This window comes from Asparagus officinalis, chromosome 2 (genome assembly GCF_001876935.1).
Source record: "Asparagus officinalis chromosome 2, Aspof.V1, whole genome shotgun sequence".
Classification (NCBI taxonomy): Eukaryota; Viridiplantae; Streptophyta; class Magnoliopsida; order Asparagales; family Asparagaceae; genus Asparagus; species Asparagus officinalis.
The window spans coordinates 34,592,762-34,614,451 of NC_033795.1; the positions used below are offsets into that span (position 1 = coordinate 34,592,762).

Below are 21,690 nucleotides of genomic sequence, written 5' to 3' on the forward strand. Positions count from 1 at the left end.
TTTTTCAACTTAATTATATGAATTAAAAATTAATTATTTTTTTAGATTTATTAAAAAATTAAAATATTAATATCAAATTTAAGTTATTAGAGGCAATTATATTTGTATCTTAAATGAATACCTTTATTTTAATTCCAACTATTTGGGGAAGTTACATCTGCATCTAATAAGTTATTAGAGGCGATTATATTTGTACCTTAAGTAAATACATTTATTATCTGCATCTAATAAGTTATTAGAGGCGATTATATTTGTACCTTAAGTAAATACATTTATTATAATTCAAACTATTTGGGGCATTTATAAAGTAAATACATTTATTATAATTCAAACTATTTGGGGCATTTATATCTGCATCTAATAAGTTATTAGAGGTAATTATATTTGTATCTTAAGTAAATACATTTATTATATTTCAAACTATTTGTGGCAGTTACATCTGCACCTAAAAAGTTATTAAAGGCGATTATATTTGCCTCTAATACTTTTTCAAATAAACCGACTGACGTGGCACATTGAGTATTTGGGGTGAAAGTTTGTGCAATATTGCTCCTAATAACTATTAGCAACGCCACATTTAGGTGCGGATACGAGATTTGCCACTCATGTAATTAGAGGCAGATAATTCCATTTATTTGCCTCTAATTGAATTAAAAGTGACGAAAATAATTGCCCCTAACTCTTCTTTTTTATTTGCCTCTAATTGAATTAAAAGTGACGAAAATAATTGCCCCTAACTCTTCTTTTTTTTGTAGTGAAATGAGCCTGCAATGATCAATGAGGTTGTGGCGCTAACAGCTTAATCTCAACCGCTACCTCCTCCTCCTTGATTTCTATCTCAAGCATAGTGGCGGGGGAGAGAGAGAGAGATGAGAAGGGTAATTTGGGAACTTAAATAATCTTTTCTAAATACCATATACGACTACATGGTATTTGAAAGAGTGATTGTGAAAAATAAATCATTAGGGTGTCTTTGGTTTAAGGGCGTGTATGAACGTGGATGAGCTTTTAAATGAGGTAAAACTTTGGGCGCAAAGGCCAAAACCCCTAATATTTAATCTCACGTGTTTTCTAGAAACTCGTAAGAGATGCACGTGCAAGGCACGTGGTTGAATACCATGAGTTGAGATGCACGTGCAATGCACGTGGTTAAATATCATGATTATTTAAATTGATAAAAATAGAGTAAAAATAAAAAACAAATTTTTTTATGTGATTGATCATCAACTCAATAATCTCTCTCTCAAATAAAATATTGTCATTGTTTCCTTCAACCCAAACTGTGACCACGTAATCTACTATTTGTGAGTTATAAACACATTAATCTAGTACAACATCTCTATTTATTAGTATCTTGAAGTCTTCAAAAGATAGGTGATCATTCAGTTCGCAAATGAATTTTACGTATGAATTTACTTGCATTATGTCCATTAAACTTTTAGTTGTGGTTTGACTCATATTCACGTTAACTTTTAGTTGACGTTTCACTCATATTTATATTATCTAGTATTCTCATTTAATTTTATATCTCATTCTCTGTATCATGAAAGTAAAACTGAAAGTATAAAGAATTATTTTCTTACGAAATTAGAACAGGGAGATCATGATATATTTCGCCATGTGCTCTAAATATACAAAAAAAATTCTTTGATGCAAGGTCCCTATTAAATCTTACCCCAAACGATATGAATGAAAATACTATTATAAGTCACTTGCCTAGGACAATTGTATTGTATATAGGATACATAACTCATCTGGAATATCCAAATCTCCTAAGTGGATTCTGCTGTTGTGAGAGCAACATGTTAGAGACTCGTATTCAAACTTTTTGGCTTTATAAAAGATACAAGAATTTGGAGTGTATAACTTATATATCGTAAAGAACATATCGATTCATAAGGAATTTTTTCCAATAATGATATTATTACAACGATATTACTATTCAATATTAAATCAATTTTATTATATAAGATTAGATGACCCTTTTTAATAAATTATAAAGTATATATATGGAAACCTCGATGCTTATAGCCAGTAGTTGGACTCCACAAAATATATTAACTTTACATTGTAGTTTGCTATTTGTAGTACTGTTGCAATGCCATTGCCTTTCCTCTTTATCTTATTATTCATACTTTTCTGATGTAAATTCTCTTTTGCTTATTATTCAATTGGCTATATTTAGTTTTTATAATATTAGAGGTTAGAATATTCTCTTCTATTTAAAAAGTGGTTGACATGATTTTCTTAAAAAATATATACATATAGTAGCAATAGTACATACTTCAGTGCAACTCAAACATTGGTTTGAAGCCATTTAGAGTAAGGTCCTTTCTATGCTAGAATGGTGATATAGTGATTACATAGTTTAAAAGTCAAAGAAGAAATTTCTACAAAGAAAAAGTAATTTAATATGTCAAATTAAGAACTAATTTACAAAATATACATGGACAATGCAGATAGCTATAGAAAGTAATGTATATATCTTCATAAAAATTCTATGGTGAGTGACCAACTACAATCATCCTAATTTAAGCATAAATAATTATTATTTTAGTTACTAATTTGATACGTGTAATAAGGAATAAATCTCCAGCAAAAAATAAAAATTGAGATTGTATTATGATGTAGGTAAATAAATAAATGTTATTAGAGCTCCTCTTTATATTAAATTTAAAAGTAATAATTTAAATTATTAAGCACCAATATTAGCTCATGTGAGAAAGTAAAGTAATCTATGATTTATATACATATATAGTCAGGCAATCAAACATATTAAAATTATGATGACCACGGTCAAAATTATATGGTGGGTTCACATTAAATATAATTTGTAAAAAAATAGTACATTAATGTCAAAATCTTTTTAACCACTGTATAGATTGTCTAAAATTTTTTGCATATATAAACTATACTGTCCAGGAATAGTGATGTGCACACTTAACTATGGTCTAATAGTTTTAAGAATGACTTATTCTTCAATATCATCATTAATTGATGTATATGTGAATTACATTGAAAATACAATGAAAAATTTAGAAAACTATAAAATAAACACCCTCAAAAGTTTTAAAAAGTGTAAAAATACCCTAAAATTTATAATTTACAAATACACAAAACTATTAAACATTACATTGAAATCAATGAATTACAAAAAAATCATTGAAATTTTTTAAACTTTGGAGAGGTAATTTGCAAAGTACTAAACTTTAAGGATGTTTTTTTTATAAATTTCAAATTTAATAGATTTTTAATTAGTTATGTTCTTTTGAAAAAAGTTATGGGTAATATTTACCATAAAAGTTTTTCCTAAACCTATACTTTTAAAAGGTGTATGATATTTTTTACAAAATTTTAATTTTCTAGGGGTTATTAGTAGTTTTTCATATTCATTTTAGTGTCTATAGGTTAGAAATTCTCATGATATTTTTTTTATAAATTATAAATTTTAAGGACCTTTTACAAGTTTCTAAACTTATAGGCCTTTTATACAGATTGTAAATTGTTTATAAACTATTTATAATTCCTATGCTTTCAATATACTAATAAATTTGAAAATTTTAGGGTGTTTTTTTATAAATTTTAAATGTTTGTTTGTAATTTTTGAAACTTTAAGTGTGTTTTTTATAAATTATAAATTATGTAGGGGATATTTATAATTCCTATATTTTTAATGTACTATTAGGTCAAAAATTATCAGGATTTTTATAAATTTTATAATTTTAAGGGTTTTACTTTGTAATTTGTAAAAAGTACCAGCGTGTGTATTACAAATTCCATAAAAATTTGGGGGTTGTTTATGTTATTTGTAGGTTTTTAGTATGTTTATAGGTTTGAAAATTTTAAGGTGTTTTTTATAAATTTTGAATTTTTAGGGGTATTTTTATAATTTATAAAACTTACAAGATATTTTCTCTAAAGTCAAAAAACTTTTAGTTTCTAGTTAGCATATGTTTTTCAGATTTCTCACTGAATTGAGATAAGTAAAATTTATAATTTTTAAGATCCTTTAATAAAATTTTGAATTTGTAGAGACGTTTTTGTAATTTAAAAAACTTGGAGAATATTTTTTAGAAAGTCCAAAAACTTTTAGGTGCTGGTTAGCATATGTTTTTTAGATTTCTCTACGAACTGAAATAAGTAAAGGATTTGAATTATATGAAACATATCTATTCATATGTTTTTTAGATTTCTCTACGAACTGAAATAAGTAAAGGATTTGAATTATATGAAACATATCTATTTTATCCAATAACATGTTAAGTCTGATTTGAATTATATGAAACATATCTATTTTATCCAATAACATGTTAAGTCTCATTATGAATAGAATAAATAATTTGGTTACCAATTCAAATTGAACAGGATAATTATAATGTGACGCCCCTGGGTTCACACAAGGCTGTAGTCCGAGGTGAAACCAGAAATGTCAAACCTGCCATGCACCACACGGTGTAATAACATGTTTCACCATCACAATTACTATCTCTATAGTGGAAACAACAACAGGTGTAGTACAAAGCAAGTAAAAGATTATACAAGAATCAACTGATGAAATAATAGAGATCAAATTAGTATTTCACCATTTAATATATTGGAATACAAATAAATATCTGAAATAAATAAACTGGAGTTCTCAACAAGTCTCAAATACAAAATGTCTGACAAGAGGAAATAAGGCACACAACCTTTATAACTTCTAGAATAAAACTCTCAAATATCTAAACAGAAGTCTACAGTGGAGCTCAAAAGAAAATATAACTAAATGATTGGCTGAAGCTAAAGTGCATCGCCATCAACCTGCGACTCTCCGGGCTCCTGGCTCGTTACCTGAAAGGGGGAGGGACAACGAGCGTCAAAGCGCTAGCGAGCAACATCACAACCAACCCCAAGGGACAGGGCTCGTTGTATATGAAAATACAGTTTATACATAATAATATAAAATCACTTATACTAACAATAGTGGGTTTTAGTACTTAGGAAATTACAACACGAGCATAGGTACGTCGAGCGAAATAATCCAAACAAGGAAACCCTCATGTATATACCTTGTATCTCAAATTTTAAATCCCTAAATACTAAACCCGAGGTTTAGTACAAGAAACAATAAAGGAAAAGAAAACAAAACCCATCTCTACCGATACAATTTAAACATGTCAAGGCTACAATAAATGTCATGTCCAGCCTAGGTGGCAATCATGTCCCAGACTCATATAGTATGTCGTTTTCCAAAAGAAAAAAAAATCGGTTAAGAAAACTTACTCAAGGTTCAGCAATTATCCAACATAAGACTGTAATGGATTATAGTCCAACACGAGGACTTTAATGGATTATAGTCCAACACGAGGACTTCAATGAATTATAGTCCGACACGAGGACAGTGAATATGAAACATGAAATACTAGTAGTATAGGTATACGTATTCTACTCTTATACATGCCCCGCTGTACAGAACTAAACATGTGTCCGAAAAGTCATCTTACATAAGTAGATGAAAAAAAATCATAAATACTGTAATTTAATACCCGATAAACAAGGCAGCTTCTCATGTTCAAAAAAATGATGAACGGTACCCTCGATGATATATGAACACTGTATGAATGAATAAGCACAGTAGGTGATCAAGCAGAAACACAAACAAAATAGGAAAAACTCCGATGAGTCGGCTCATCATCAGCTATGAGTCGACTCATGACTCATGGGTCGACTCGTGAACTGACGAGTCGACTCAGCAGACACTAATAGAAACAGGGATTGACTTTGTGAGTCGACTCATGACAGTCATGGGTCGACTCAACCTGATGAGTCGACTCATGATGAGTCATGAGTCGACTCACGATGAGTCATGAGTCGACTCACGGGCTGAAAACTGGATATTTCACAACTGCAGCTCGTCCATCTCGTTATATACTCCCACTAAACTGATCTTCACCTCCATAACTATCAATTCTAGACTATGAGGCAGTGATAAATTCATACATAGCATGAGAAACGAACACTAGCATGTTAGACCAAACTTTTAACTCCTAAACATGAGAGAAAGCATTTAATCAAAATAAAGCTCATATTTTATTTCTTTAATTAAAATTCCAGATCTGGGTTTTCATCAAAAACTTATTGGTGGGGATTTAAAATCCGAAATACATGATTTCTAGCATTAACCCTAACAAGGATATTGATTTATACTTGAAAATAAGTCTTAGGCTCAATAAAACTCATGGAAAACAGTTATAAACTATTAAAAACATGGGAGAAGGATTGGGCGAGATGTTACTCGCCTCAGATGTGATGAAGAGCAATCCCCTTCGCTGCAATCCACAAAAAGCTGTTGAAAGTCCCCAAAAATCGCCCAAGAATGCCCAAAAACGAGCTAGGGTTTTGAGGGGGAGAGGAGGCTAGGGTTTCTCTAGGGTTTTCTGAGTGTTTTCGGGTGGAGGGAAATATATATTAGTGGGTAAAACCCGACCCGAAACCCAAACAAACCCGACCCAAAAAACCAGAAAAACCCCGATGAGTCGACTCATGGCAGTCATGGGTCGACTCATGACTCATGGGTCGACTCATAATATAATGAGTCGACTCAGCAGAGACTTATGACAAAGGGAGATGATATCATGAGTCGACTCATGACAATCATGGGTCGACTCATGAGCTGAGAACTGAGTTCTTCGACTCTGATGCTTATGATTTGCAAATTTGCAAACTCAACCTCATAACTGATGTATATATACCTCCTCATAAGCTCAAAAATGCTAGCTTTCATGCACAACCTTATCATAAAGATATTTATCATAAATAAATATTATTTCTCACTAATAGTCACATATATAAATTATCAAAACTTACGGGGTCTTACATATAATATATTAGGATAACAATGTAATATTTTAAAAAGGTAAAGGTAATATTAAGCATAGAAAGATTTTCCCGAACTCGTACTTTTAAAGGGAGTATGATGACTAATAAGATTATATAAAGTGTAAATTATGCTAAACTCCAAGACCTTTCAACATTTTGCAAGAATCCCCTAATGACTTTCGAAATCATACTAAAGCCCAAGAACCTTCAGCATTTTTGCAGTAAACCCCCAATCGCTTTCCGAATCACACCGGACCCTGAATAACTTTCGGAATTAAAGAAAACTCTCGTTAAATTTCTAAGTTTTTGCTGATATCCCCTATAAATTAAAACAAAAGGAAAAATAAAAAAGCACTTTCAAGGAAAACTTCAAGGAAAAAAAATAGTTTGTGAGACCCCAATGTGGATGCGAGCGAAAGGAGAACGAATAATAAAAGACCAGATATTTTCTATGGTTGAAAATATAAAAAGGTCATAAAAGGACTTCTAACAATTTAAGGGTTTTTTTAATATTTTTAAGTCATTGCAGTTGCACGTGCCGCATGAGATGTAATAGTGTTTGACTTTCGAGTTTTTTTTACAAAAGTTATTTGGAGTTTCGTGAGATTATAAAAGCTGTTGGGGGTGTACTGTAAAACACTAAAAGTTGTTTGAGGCCCCTCCATGTAAACGTATCTCCTCTTCGATAAGAGGCTGTTTGGTTCGTTTCCTTGATATAGAGAAATACAATTCCATGCAAAGAAACACAAGTTTTGAGTTTTCCAAACTTTTCTAAGAAATAGATTGTTTTGCTTTGGTTCGCACATAAAAAATGGTGGGAAACCAATGTATTTATTTTTTTTGTATTTGGTTCGCATAGAAAAAAAAAGAAAAACTTTTATAAACAAAGCAGAGAAGGAAAAAAATCTGACGTGGCAGAGTTTTCATCATTTTCACTTGGTTGGGGAAGGATATCGGAGAGGGAAAAAAATCTTAGTTGGCGGCGATTTCAGCAGAGTTTTCCCTCTTCCATTCGAACGAACCAAAGCGGCACAAAAAAATGGACGGAAACAAAAAAGCTGACGTAGAAGGCTAAAAATCTGACGTGGAGGAGTTTTCTGAGTTTTCCACCCCTTATGCGAACCAAACAGCCCCTAAGAATCGTCAAATGCGGAAAAATTAATGACCCAAAAAATAACAAAAACAAATAACAAACAAATAAAAACTATATATTTAAAAATTAAAAAAAGGCAAAATTCCCTCATCGTTCTTCTTCCTCCTTCTCGTTCCCGCTCCTGTCTCCTGTCTCAATTTATACCCTCAGATCACGGAGATTTTGCATTTTAGTCCTCTACTTCCTACCATTTCTCTCTCTTGTTTTTTTCCCCTAAACCGCCATCCAATTTTGGGATTTTGATTGGAGATTCGGGATGAAATCGCCATTGAGGAAGCTTAGGGGGTTGGCCTCCAATCACAAGAGCGATTCCAAGGACAAGAAGGATCACCGTCACCATGATCGGCAGCCGGCAATGCGCGATGAGCTCGTCCACGCCACGCAGGTTTTCCAATCTCGAAACCTTCCTCGGTTCGTAATTTTCTTGATTAGTTACGGGAGTTATTGGTTGATTGATCGAATTGAGATGGGATTTGATTGACCCACCATCACCTAAATGCTCGAAACTGAAACGATGTAGCGAATTATTGCAACGGTGTTGCATCCACATTGTGATAATATTATGATTTGACGAGTACCTGTTCAAAATGAGCACCCACCAAGAAAATTTGACCATTAGAAACCAAAAAAAAAAAATTAATGGAAACAAATATCTGTATGTAATGTTTCCTGGATAAATGCATCTCTAACCAAGCTAGGCATGGATAATTCATGGAGGATAGAAAGACACGCAAATACTCAGCCAATGACATTTCCGAAAACCAAGATACCTCTTGAGGTTTCATTGTGACATGCTATTATGATCAACCGTAAAGGGGCATGGACGGTTGCGTAGGTCAAGCGCATAATGTGAAAACAGTTTACACTTGGATAGTATTTTACAGACAAAAAAAAAAACTGTTTTGCTGATTGTAAACATGTTGGTAGATCCTCCAAATTATGCTGAATGTGAGATTTTGATCATTTTTTATTGGGTTTGCAGGACATGCTAGATATGAAAAGATGTTATGATAGCTTACTTTCTGCTGCAGCTGCCACAACAAATAGTGCATATGGTAAAATTTTTATTGCAATTTTAACTTTAAGGGGTTTCTTTTTTGGTATGTTTGGGAGTTCACTTAGGGAAGGGAAGGAAGGGGGGAAAAAAGGGGGAACTTTCTCCTTCTTTCACTTCCCCTTCATTACCCCCAATTTGGGTTGTAACATTTTGGCACAAATTTCCCCCCTATTCCTCTCCTCTACCCTCCTAAATGCAACTCCCAAACAAGGTTAAAATTACATTTCTCTTCCCCTCCCCCTCTCTACCCTCCATCCAAACAGGCCATTTGCATCGTATCCCTTCTATAAAGATTGCCTGCTTGACATGATTATTGGTCATTCACACATCTCAACTATTTTCGATCCCAGGTCTGAACAAAAGTATCACTTGGTATTTGATGCCAAACAAATGACTATTTTGGTACTAATCCTGTTGCGGTTATTTTCTTATTTGTCGTAATAATCTGTGTTAATATGTCCCTTTCTCTTTATTGGTAATAATGGAAGTCAGAGTAATATGTTCCTCTCTCTTTATTGTTAATAAGGATTGGCTGGATTACCATTGAAGCATCATTTAAATCCATACACTGTTGATTAATTACATTAAGAAATTAGCACAGACCCAGTGGGAAAAAACCTAGTGAACTTCTCTGTAGATCAACCCTCAAGGTATAATATCTACTGATGTGCTAGAGCATAGTCTTCAGTTAATTATGTTGCATGTGCTGGGAAGTTTGATGGGTTTTTATTAGATTTTGACGTGTCTTGGTAGACACCAATTTAGGGCATACCAGCCAACTGTAGATTTCCTTCTAGTTCGTTGTTTGTGGCAAGAATATCTAGTATTGACCATTTATTCATGAACTGGTAGATTTCATCATAATGATTGATTAACTCAGATAACAGGTTCCTAACCTATAATTCTTTGATCTATTATTGGTTTCAACTGTTCATGAATGTTGACTAGGCTATTTTTTACCATTTATTCGCTGGTTCTGAGTCTTAAATTTGCTTCTCTTGAGCTTGAGGATGGTTACTTTCGAGGAGGCCAATCTCAAATTATTTTTTGTTTTTTTGTTTCTTTGTTGATTTTTTTGGGTTAAGGACTATTTGATTCCCTGTAAGCTTTGGTAGGAAAAGTTACCATTTGTGTGTGTGTGTGTGTGTGTACATCTGTATGTAGATATATATATACATATTCAAATAATCGTGTCTTTCTTTATGAACAAAGTGATCACTCATGATTTGTATAAAAAATAGCTACTTGTTAAAACCTTATCAATTGTTATACTATGTCCCTCGCCTCAACTCTGCATAGAGCTCTCTCACATGCAATCCTCAGAATATCTGTTTGTTAAATGTTTAATGTAATTGTTATAGATGTAGCAATGCAATCTTGCAGAGCTGTCAGAAGCGCTGGAAGAAATGGGAACATGCTTGCTTAAAAAAACTGCATTGAATGAAGATGAAGACAGTGGCAAGTACATCAAACTTTAGTCTTCTTGTCGCATGCCTTAGAGTAAAATTTCTTTATGACCTATATTATTGATTATCGGGTACTATAATGTAACTAATGCACCATGTCGGTTACATTCTTAAAGTGCAAATTATTTATTTGCTTTCGTAAGTTGGTTGCCATTCCTCAAGGCCATCTTTGTCTGCTGGCTGGTAGAACCTTTGCTTCTAAGGAGACAACTACATGGTAATTCTACTATAAGATTTAAATGCAAAGAGCACGCCTTAAAGACTTTTACTTTTTGTCAAAAGATATTCATAGATTAGTGTGTGTCGTGTGTGTGTATTTGTGTATATCCGCTGCATATGTTTTTGTATTTGCGAGCGCACGCACGCATGCGTGTCGGTGGGCGTGTGTGAGTGTGTTTGCACATGTGTGGTTTGCGTGGGTGTGTATGTGTGTATGTGTGTGTGTATGAGAATAATGTCTATCATATGACATACGAGGGGATTCTTTCATATACAATCGTATACAATAATGTCATTGAATCTCAGCCTAGTGAATAAAGAGGGTTCTTTCTTTGTTACCTAACTCAGCCCGCAACACTTGGCTGATACTCAGCCACGTCACTGTATATGAGAGAATCCTCTCACAGGAGAGAATCCTCTCATATGTCATATGATACATATTGCTCTCGTATAGAAACAGTGGGTATGAGTGGCAGGTTATAACCAATTCCCCCTGTGAATATGTTATATATATTTATGTAAGCACACACAGATTGGTTGATATAGATATGTTATATATGTACCTGTATGTGCTCGTGCATACATACACGCATAGATTGATTGATATAGATATGTTCTTTGTGTACCTGTCCGTGCTTATGCATACACATACGCATAGATTGATTGATATAGATATGTTATGTGTGCCTGTATATGCTTATGCACGAGAGTGCACACTAATGCACATGTATGTGAGAGTGCACTCAAAGTTAAGCTGATAGATATGGTGAAACAAGATATTATTGTATCAGTGATGATGCCTTAGATATTTAAGGAGTTGGCCTAAGTTCACATTTTAGTCCATCCCTCAGCACCTGCACTCTGCATGATTTATTGTACAAAGATGTATATGCAATACAATTACATTATTTTTTTAATTTCTAACTAATTAACCAAGTGATATCCTTGGTTTTATTAATTTTTTGAGACAAAGAGTGTGTAACTCTCCATGCCCTCCCCAATACACACACATGCACTCACACACTCACTCACACGCGGAACATTTTATCAGAAATTTTCAGACGTGACATTACAAGAAGGTAAAGAATTGCAAGCTAAGTTACATAGAAATGGGTATGTGTACGGGTACATGTACAGGACATGGCAAATTTATAAAAGGTAGGTACGGTACAACTATATAAATATTTATATACACATACATAGATTATATATTGAAATTAATAATTTACATGAGATCAATATTGTTTTCATTCTCTCGTTATAAGAATTAAAATTCCTATAATATTTATATGTTTCTTTTATTATGTGGATTATAAATTGGAAAACAATCATTTTTAAACTAGACATTTTAAAATAATTCTTCAAAACCTGGCCTACATTCAATGATTTTTAGGAAGCAGATGTGAAGTGTAGGATATGCGTCCAATAAGTGTATGAAAAGCGTTTTAACTTAATAATGTATATTGCATAAGTGAGAACATGCCCGAAGAAATGTATGCATATATGCAAGCAGTGTCCAAGGATTTTGGGTATGGATATGGATACATGCACACTTCAGTTAGGATTACCCAGATAACATAGAGCGCAAGAAACGAAAATGCAATAAATAAGGGATAAATAAGGGTTTCTCGATATTAGTCCCTTAAATATTCAGTTTTTTGTAGTTAGTCCTTCAAATCATTGAAATTGTTGTTAGATCCCCTAATTCTCATAAGTTGTTTCAAATTAATCCCTCCAATTAAGAGTAGAAGTTGCAATTGGAGGGATTAATTTGAAATAACTTATGATGATTAGGGAGCTTAATGCAACTTTAATGATCTAAGGCACTAATTCAAAATATGAAAGATTTAAGGGACTAATATGCCAAAAAAACCAATAAATAAACCGCACCATCACTCCTAGTGCACAGAAATGCAAATTCCGTGCGACCCCTATGCAAGAACTCGCTGAGCTTACCATCCTTATGTATGGTAGCTTGAACCTAGAGATCCTTTGTCTATTCTGATATGAGTTGCCCCGTCTGTCTTATAGGTGTCTGAATCCGCAAGACCTGCAGTGTCTAATGGCCATGAGTTGGTTGATCTTGAACATTTGCTTTGCCTTGGTCCCCTTATCTAGTGTGATAAGATCTGCCTAATGAGCAAATTCGATTGGAATGGCGTAGAGCATCTTCAACACAATTCTACATAAATTTCCAAGATTACTGGCACTCCTCCCTTCTGATAGATGAAAAAAAAGCAAATTTCTATTATTAATAAATAATTAACCAAATTACTTGGAAGTGTCAGATCTTCAAACTCTATATTTTTCATTTATGGCATGAAGATCGTGAGGAGTTAGTCTGCATAAGCTGACTAACTATGTGATTTTAGGCCAACTCCTTGGACAAGTTATCCGAGACATCATCCAGGGTAGTGATAAACTTCTTTGAGCGCATGTACAAAGAAGCGCACGCGTGCGTATGCATTATTGTTGAAAACTCTACCTTATGTTGAATTATTATGTTAGCATATTTTGTGCATGCAGGTAGGGTTCTCCTGATGCTGGGTAAAGTACAATTTGAACTTCAGAAACTCATGGATAGCTACGTAAGACCTAAAATATGTATGGAGAAAATTCATCATTTTTACCATTCTGATGTTGTATTTGCTTCTTGTCAGCGTATGCATATAGTTCAGACAATCACAACTCCATCAGAGTCTCTTCTCAAGGAGCTTCAGACTGTCGAGGTTTGCTTTTTGACTCTTTTTCTAACAGGGATGCTAAATTTAGCTGCTCTTCTTGCAACATTGAAAATATTTAATTGTAAATAAATCTGGGTATAGATGCACTATTGATACATCTTGATAATATTACTCTTTTAGAATTCGGAAGAGTTGACTCGAACATGTGGACCATGATATGTCCTTGTATGCCCTTACTTCGTTAAAGATGTAGAGGAACTAATACCAATGTTTATGAACCATATTCCATATTATGGTTCTTGGAAATATTTGACTTTTTAAATTTATTTCATATGTGCTGAGTTAGTTTTATTCTATGAACAATGTGGAAAATATATACAACATTATTTTAACAAATATTCTTCAGTTCTTCATATTGTCCTGCCATTTTGAATAAAGAGATAAGACATCATTGTAACCATTGTTCTTTAGTTTAATTCTCCTATCTGGGATGATCCAGATAGATAGGCAATGATTTGTAGCTGGTGATATAGCTTTCTGCATGTGGAATATATTTTATCTACAAACTTTCATAGATGGATTACTTTCACTGAATCTATTTTAATGCTGTCCTGTTTTATGTTTCATCTTCATTTCCTTAGTAGTGTATTTTTTTATTTACTCAGATATGATTCTTACGTTGCTTTTTTCAGAAGCTCTTGTATCCACAGCAAAGCCATAATAACTTTTGTTTAAAAAACCACGATAAGCAATTTTTCTAATTTTTCAAATGTAATTACTAGTATCTATTTTGGAAAAGATATATAATTCTTCTAATATGAGTACATTTTCCTATGAAGGAGATGAAGCAACAATGTGATGTTAAAAGGTATGTAGCAACTATTCTTACCATTTTATCTAGCCTTCTTTGTGACTACCTTCTCAAGTTTATTTTTATTTTTATTTTTTCTAGAGATTTATACAAAATCATGTTAGAGAGACATAGAGAAAAAGGGAGGAAAAAACATGTGAAAGGTGAATCAGTCTCATCAAAGCAGTTGCAAGATGCACGAGAAGATTATGAAGAGGAAGCAAACTTATTCATCTTCCGCTTGAAATCATTGAAACAAGGTCAATCCAGAAGTATTCTTACACAGGCAGCAAGGCACCATGCTGCACAGGTTAATTTCAGCTAACATTTAAATGCCAAGAATACATATTCTTCAGCTAGAGCAAAAACTCATATAGTAACTTCCATTCTTTCCCTGCTCGGAGTTCAGTTGAACTTTTTCAGGAAAGGATTCAAGTATCTAGAAGTTGTTGAACCACAAGTCAAAGCAGTTGCTTCACAGGAGCATATTGATTATCAGTTCAATGGGCTTGAAGATGATGATACAGAAGAATATGATGATTATGATGACGATGATGATGATTACTATAGTTATGACAGCAATGATAAGGCGGAACTGAGTCTTGACTATAGACAAGATGACAAAGATCAAGATGCACTATCTTCATCTACGAGCTCAATGGAGGTCAGGAATATTTTACTCGTTTAGTAATTTGCGTAGTTTTCATGGTAGTATATGAATGATTATTTTACTTCCCTTTTCTCATTTTTTGTAGTTTATCTTGTTTCATGTGTGACTTATTTGTGACAAACATGGTCATCGTTATTGAAATTTTCGTAACACTTTGTAGTTGATTTCAACCATCTTTACTTCATGGCAGTCGCCTCTGGCATATCCACTCCCAAATAGACTTAGCTTTTTAATGGGAAACAACATGGCATGTCATTACAGTTTCCCTGTAAAATACCTCAGTATATTGCTTTAGCCATATTCAAGATATAACTAGCAAAGATCTTTTTAGTATAGGCTATAATACACTTTGTATTTGTTGCTTATGCATTCTCTTTGACAAAGAATTGTTTGTTCTAGCTCATGGACGTAACTTCTTTATGGCTTCATTTTAGTGGAAGTTGTCTTTCATTGTAGAATATGGTAATGAATCTAGGTTATTGCAGTTCCAAACGTACGTAGTAGGTTCCCTATTAGAGTATGGCGCACTATTTTTAATCAAAAATTGTTGAAGTTATTAGAATATGCTACTTTGTAAAAATCCATTTGCATTGAATTAAGAATCTTCATATTTGAACTTTCAACTACGAAACCTACAAGTTTTCACTATAGATATCTTTTACTGTATCAACCTAAATTTCCACCTTAAATTTTTAGCAAGCAAATGAAAGCGTTACTTCTTCAAGAGTTATAGTCACTTCGTACTACACTCTGTTTCCAATTGGTGGTTATTCTGAATTTGCAGTTAAATCAAGTAGAGGAGCCAGTGATTCGAGCATCAAAAACAGAACCTGCAAAGGTAAACCTACCATGCTTTTCAATAATGAGTTGCAGTTCTTCTTGTCACTGTTGATTAATAGCTTCTTTTATTTTTAAAGTTAGCTGCATAATTTATATGTGCACACCCGTATCTTTTGCCAGATGTCTATGTCATGATATTGTTTATGTGCACATTTCACATTAAGATGAATTAGTTAATCAAATTTCCTGATGTTATCTTGTAACAATGATTCTCATAAGCTCACATGTTAGTGTCATTGACACTTTACAGAAGGGTATTTTTCTTCATGAACCCTTGTGAACTAGAGCCAATGTTGGACTCTCCTCTCTCACACTAAGAGAGACTCACATGCATGCACACGAATATGAACATAGGTGGATACATACAAATCCACAACACAGAAGATGCAAATTTATGCAAATGTATTAGTAAAAGGCATGGGAAATCTATCAGGTCAAGTGACACCATTCATTTTGTATAGCTGTAAGCGTTGCATTAGGACATACTACTAGTGGTAACACTGGTGCCAGCGAACTGTGATGCTTATGCACCATAATGCTTCTTTATGGAGTCTAGACGCTTGTGAAAGTTCACTTGAAGCTTTTGCTATAACTTAGATGGTTTCTGAAGATTGGAAGATCAAGAAGAAAGAGATGTAAATTTATAATATTGTCTAATTATAATAACATTATATTCAAAGCTGTTGGCATCTTATATATTTAAAAAGTGTGGATGGACACCCTACACTATGACCCAATTGGGGATAGACCCCCTCTAGTTCTATTGGTCTATCCACACTTGAGAAAATAGTAAAGGGGTCTATCCGAACTTGGGCAAATAGTAAAGGATGAATATATTGACGCTAGTTGATGAAGCCGAAGCCTAGACATAATAGATCTCACCACATGCGGTACCGATGCAGTGGGGAAAAGAAGGTTGAAGATGGCTCGGCCATCACAGAGGAACTCTTGAAGGCACTGATGGTCATGTCCAGAGTTCACGCTTGGGCACCACATCACCACTATACATAAGGTAGCAAGCCATGTACTAGTTGTAGGGGATTGGCAGAAATTTGAGGGCATTGACTGAATTTAACCTTCGCTGGTTATCAGATGATAAACAAAAACACCAAAGAGTGCCAGTGGAGGATCAAGGTGCAGCAATTGATCTGGAGGTTGACCATGATTTCTATGAAGGCGCGATCGAGGAGGTCAATGACGCTGCGTCATAATAAACATAGGGGGAAGTTTTGGATTTGTGGTTGAAGACGAGATAATCCATGTTGGGCAATTGGGTTAGGATGCGGTGGGAGGTTATCTGATCCCTCAGCAGAGTGCAAACACAACAGAAACCATGGAAGATGAATGTTCGTCGGATAGGGGTGGTATTGGGGAGAGTCTTTGACGAGGAGTTGGGTGCATTTTGGATTTTTAAATGAAAAGGGTTATAGGACCAAAGATTTTTTTTTTTTGGAATTTGCTAGGGATTTTTGCAATACTAGCACAATGGAGCTTGGGCTGCCAAGGGATGAGGGTTTACCGTGGATGATTTTGAAGGAGATGAGCATGAAGAATATGAGGATGGACATGGGTTTTTGAGGTAAATCACCTCTTTTTCCTTGTGGTACATAGGCAGAGCACCAAGAAAATGGTGCTGTGGCCAGAACTTTAAAAAGTCCCTCGTGGAGGGTCCATGGTCATGGAGGATCCATGGTCATGGAGTTGCCCGGCAAAACTAGGAATCTGACAAAGTCACAGAGCGGGAAAGCTTGAAGATATTACATGGCTGTTCCTGTGAACAGTGATAGCATGTTCTCCATCAATGGCTCTAAGGTTTAGGGCATAGGAGTGGGAAAGGGGGTTTCTAGAGTTGGGATTTCTGCCCCGATATATGTCAACAGTTGGGAAAATTTTATCTTCTTGTTGATTGATTCAATCGACTATAAGATAATGCCCGGTATATCGACATACTGTAGGCTACCTTCAGAAAGTTTTACAAAAGAAAAACTATAATATAAAAAAGCTATGAGAAAAGTGTGCTGGATATGAAACTCTTTAGGACAAATTTTTCAAATAAACCAAGTCTAATATTTAATCGCAAAAATTGACCTTTTTATTTATTTATCATTTTCGACCTAATATCGGTAGTTAGCTTAACGTAAAAAGATCGGGTTTGCTATATACAGAAAGGGTAAGGGTTTGAGGATTGTTTTTCAGCATCATTAAAGTCTAATTAAAATTCTTCCATGTTGGCTAATATAACAAACTTTCTATATAAAAAAAATATGACAAATTTTCCAAACCTATTAAAAAAACAAACTTTCCTTGTGTAAAAATTAATCAGGCCACGAGAGAGCCACCAACAGAAGGGCTTGATTCCAGCCTGTAATGACATGTATAAACCACACTTTAATGTGGTTATTAATAACAGACCTTATATATTTCCCTGTCCATTTCTGGCTCAAAGAAGCAATCAAGTGCTGTCGGATCTTTTTTTATAATTAAAGTGCTAATTACCGGGGTTTCTCAATGCGGGATAATTAGGGAAAATAGAGTTTTCAAAACTGACCTACTTCTGACTGAATTGGCACAAATAGGTGGAAAATGGTAAATAAAGTAAAAAGTAGATTGATTTTTATAATTAAATATTAAAATCGGATTATTTTAATAATTTCTCCTACTATTTAAAAAGTGATACTACATAAAAATGTTCATACAATTTATCTGTTTAAAGAAACTGTCTACAAACTCAATTTCAATATTGCACCATTAGAACATTGTTACCATTTGGAAGCCTAGATGGAAAAGATGTTTTTCTAGCAGTGCCAAGAATTTTGAGAATCTAACACCAATGATTTGTACTGTTTTCCTTCTTTTTAGTATTTGTGTACGTTTATGCATGTACATACCTTACATATACACACATGTACTCCATACAAATAGATGTACATAATATACAGTTGAAAAAGCACATAAACTATTTGATTTAAATGTGCACAGCTTGTATAATCACCTATTATTGCTCAGCGGCACAAATTGTAATGCGTGTATCCTGACCTGTCTATGTGCAAAACTACAAACCATAGTTGTATACCTATCTTTATAGTTTCGTGGATCAGCTAGTCTTGGGATACATGATATCATAGGATGTATATTACTATACTATAAAACAAATCATATTTGTATACCTATAGTTTCACAGATCAGCTAATACTAGGATACATGATATCACAGACTACTATATTAGAAAACAATTCATGGTACACCTAGTTCTTGTGTCATCTTCTTTAAATGTTTAACTGATGTTGTTTTAAACACTTGACATCAGCTAATGCAGGAAAATGTAGACAGAAATGAGGCAGAAGTTCCCAAATTTTATAAAAGACCTAGTCCTAGAAGCCACTCAGCACCCATTTTCCCTGATAAAGTGTTCGATCCAAAAGAAAGGATAAAACAATTGCGACCTTCATCAACAAGGAAGTTTCATACTTATGCTCTACCCACACCAGTAGATGTGAAGCACTCAGTTTCCATAGGCTCTGTTGGAAAACCCTCCCAGTTATGGCATTCATCTCCCTTGGAGCCATACAAATTCATTCAAAATTCCAGAGATGATGTAATGCCAAGCCTCGCCAAATTCCCAAAAGCACATACAGTGAAACCAAAAGAAAGTAATATCAACAGTAGTCCTATCAGGATGCCTCCTCCTTTGAGTGAGGAACTGGCAAGACCTCATTTCAGTCCACAGACAGGTTCTAATGTTAAAAAAGTCAGACAGTATGCTTACTCCGGTCCATTGACAAGTGGCCATTGGTCAAACAAGCCCGATGATAGAGATGTCATGCTGCCATGTGTGCGAACTCCTCAGCCATCTCTCTCTCCAACAGCAACTTGTAATATCTCACCTCCACCGATGATTAGTGAACTTCACGAGCTTCCAAGACCGCCAATTGGTTTGGTGAGATCTACTAGGCCTGCAAGTTTAATTGGTCATTCAGCGCCTTTGGTTTATCAAGGACAAGATCCAAACAAGAGGACAGGCCAAACATCACCATTTGCGTCTTGTACAGCATCTCCCCTACCAACACCACCTGCGGCTGTGCGCCGAAGTTTTTCAATACCCTCACGAAGAATGCCATTGTCACAGGTTGCTCAATTTTTGGAGGATACTAGTAATAAGGACTTGATTGAAGATTTTGCTCCGCGTCATCTGCCACCTATATGTCTAAAGAACATCTATCCAGCATCACGAGCTTCAGAGTCAGTTACTCGAGCGACAAAAGAAAAAGGTAACTTGCAGTTTCTGGACCATGTAGCTTCTTCCATTTTGATTTAATGATAGTTTCATTTATTACTTGCACAAGAAAGCCAATTCTTGCATTGTATTTACAGCCAACATGCACATGCACAATGCACATGATCTAAAACCTACTATAAATAATCAAACAAAAAAAATTGCATATTGTATAACCTAACCAGCTAAAAACTTTCCTGCAAAATATCTTGAGTTGTTACAGTATGCGTCATTCTAATCATAAATTTTATTCAACAGAACCTTGATGGAATATTTAATTGAATTTAAATCTGTCAAGTTTGCAAACTGTTTAGCTTTGTTCATATAAATTCTTAAATAGAAAATTATTTTTAGTGCATATTTTATGCAGGTCAAAAATGCAAGAGACAAAATAGATATAAAATCATATATTATGATAAAAGTGGCATATTGATTGCCAACAATAAGATGTACTAGGAAAATAAAGAAGATTTCATTAGTATCGTTAAAATTACTATGATTAAATCTGCATTTGAGTTTTTTTATTTTTGGAACAATTTGTTCTATTTGTTTAAATTCATACCAAAAAATCACTGTTTAACATGCACACTTATCTTGTTCCAATGGTCGTAGTCCTTACCATATCTTTAGGTGTTTTGACTAAGACTGTGCAGTTGATCTTGACAAGCCACCCTTGCATGAATTTGCAGATGATCTTATGGTTGACATAATCAAAAAATTTTCTTCTTGTATAAAACTCTAAATTAATCATCATTGTATGAAAAAAAACATATTTACAAATCTATTATCTAATTATTTAATGGTTTCCGATTTACTCAATTTTTGGCATATATTTATTTGCTAGTATATCTGACAAGAAAAACTGTAGTAGTCAGATCAAATTAACTGTGTTCGTATAACCTTAAGTAAACTTTTCGGAAATCTGATCCATGAAGAGTGAAATGGAACGAATTGTAGTAATTTGTGAGTACTGAAAAGTGTACAAGATGACTACTAAAAGCTTCTGCAATATCGAAAAATACTTTTAATTACTTGAACTTCCTTCGGTAGTGGCTTTTAACTGATGAATCAGACTACTAATCAGGCCTAATAAACTGTTAGCTTCTTCATTTGCAGAGTACATGTGATCAACAGGCACTTGGTGCCTCTGGTGTATATAGTAGTCTGTGGATTCTCAGATCGATTTTGCCACACTTCTCTAGTCTTTGTGATGAGACCTAGTGTTGATTATTCTCTTCAGTCATAGGATCCATTAAGGTTTTGTTTTATTTACTGCAATAAGCAGTATATTCTTATTGTTATTTTAGTTTCTTAGAATTAAGTGTATAAGTGATGAAAAACAACTGCAAGGAGCTATGCACGATTTTTTTTTATAGTGCATTTGTAACATATCATAGTTGCTTTTTTGAAGTCGACAGAAATGCCCTTATATATTCTTATTTTTCTAGAGTTCAAAAGTTTTGTTGACTATCATTAATCTATCTCTGACAACAGAGTATGGTCCCTGTGGTTCTAATGGCAACATAAGTGGAATTTGTTGTTTATTTCGTTTTAAAAATGGGATTAATCGAAAGAAGGAATAGGGGAGACAATGTGAGTTTAGATTGCTGGGGACTAGTT

General features: G+C 34.0%; 1 protein-coding gene across 5 annotated transcripts; it reads left to right on the forward strand.

Annotated features, from left to right (window-relative positions):
* LOC109830644 (uncharacterized protein At2g33490-like) lies at positions 8,087–21,519 on the forward strand. Of its 5 annotated transcripts, XM_020397961.1 has the most exons (11): positions 8,087–8,396; positions 8,994–9,066; positions 10,452–10,526; positions 13,280–13,341; positions 13,414–13,482; positions 14,277–14,305; positions 14,390–14,597; positions 14,697–14,951; positions 15,742–15,795; positions 19,105–20,065; positions 21,187–21,519. In XM_020397961.1, the coding sequence occupies exons 1-11, from the start codon at positions 8,268–8,270 to the stop codon at positions 21,195–21,197; spliced, it is 1,926 nt and encodes a 641-aa protein (XP_020253550.1). In that variant the 5' UTR covers positions 8,087–8,267; the 3' UTR covers positions 21,198–21,519. The 5 variants fall into 5 exon arrangements, with proteins under 5 accessions (XP_020253550.1, XP_020253549.1, XP_020253553.1 ...); XM_020397960.1 differs by having other exon boundaries at positions 13,280–13,482; XM_020397964.1 differs by lacking the exons at positions 8,087–8,396; positions 8,994–9,066 and having other exon boundaries at positions 10,455–10,526; positions 13,280–13,300.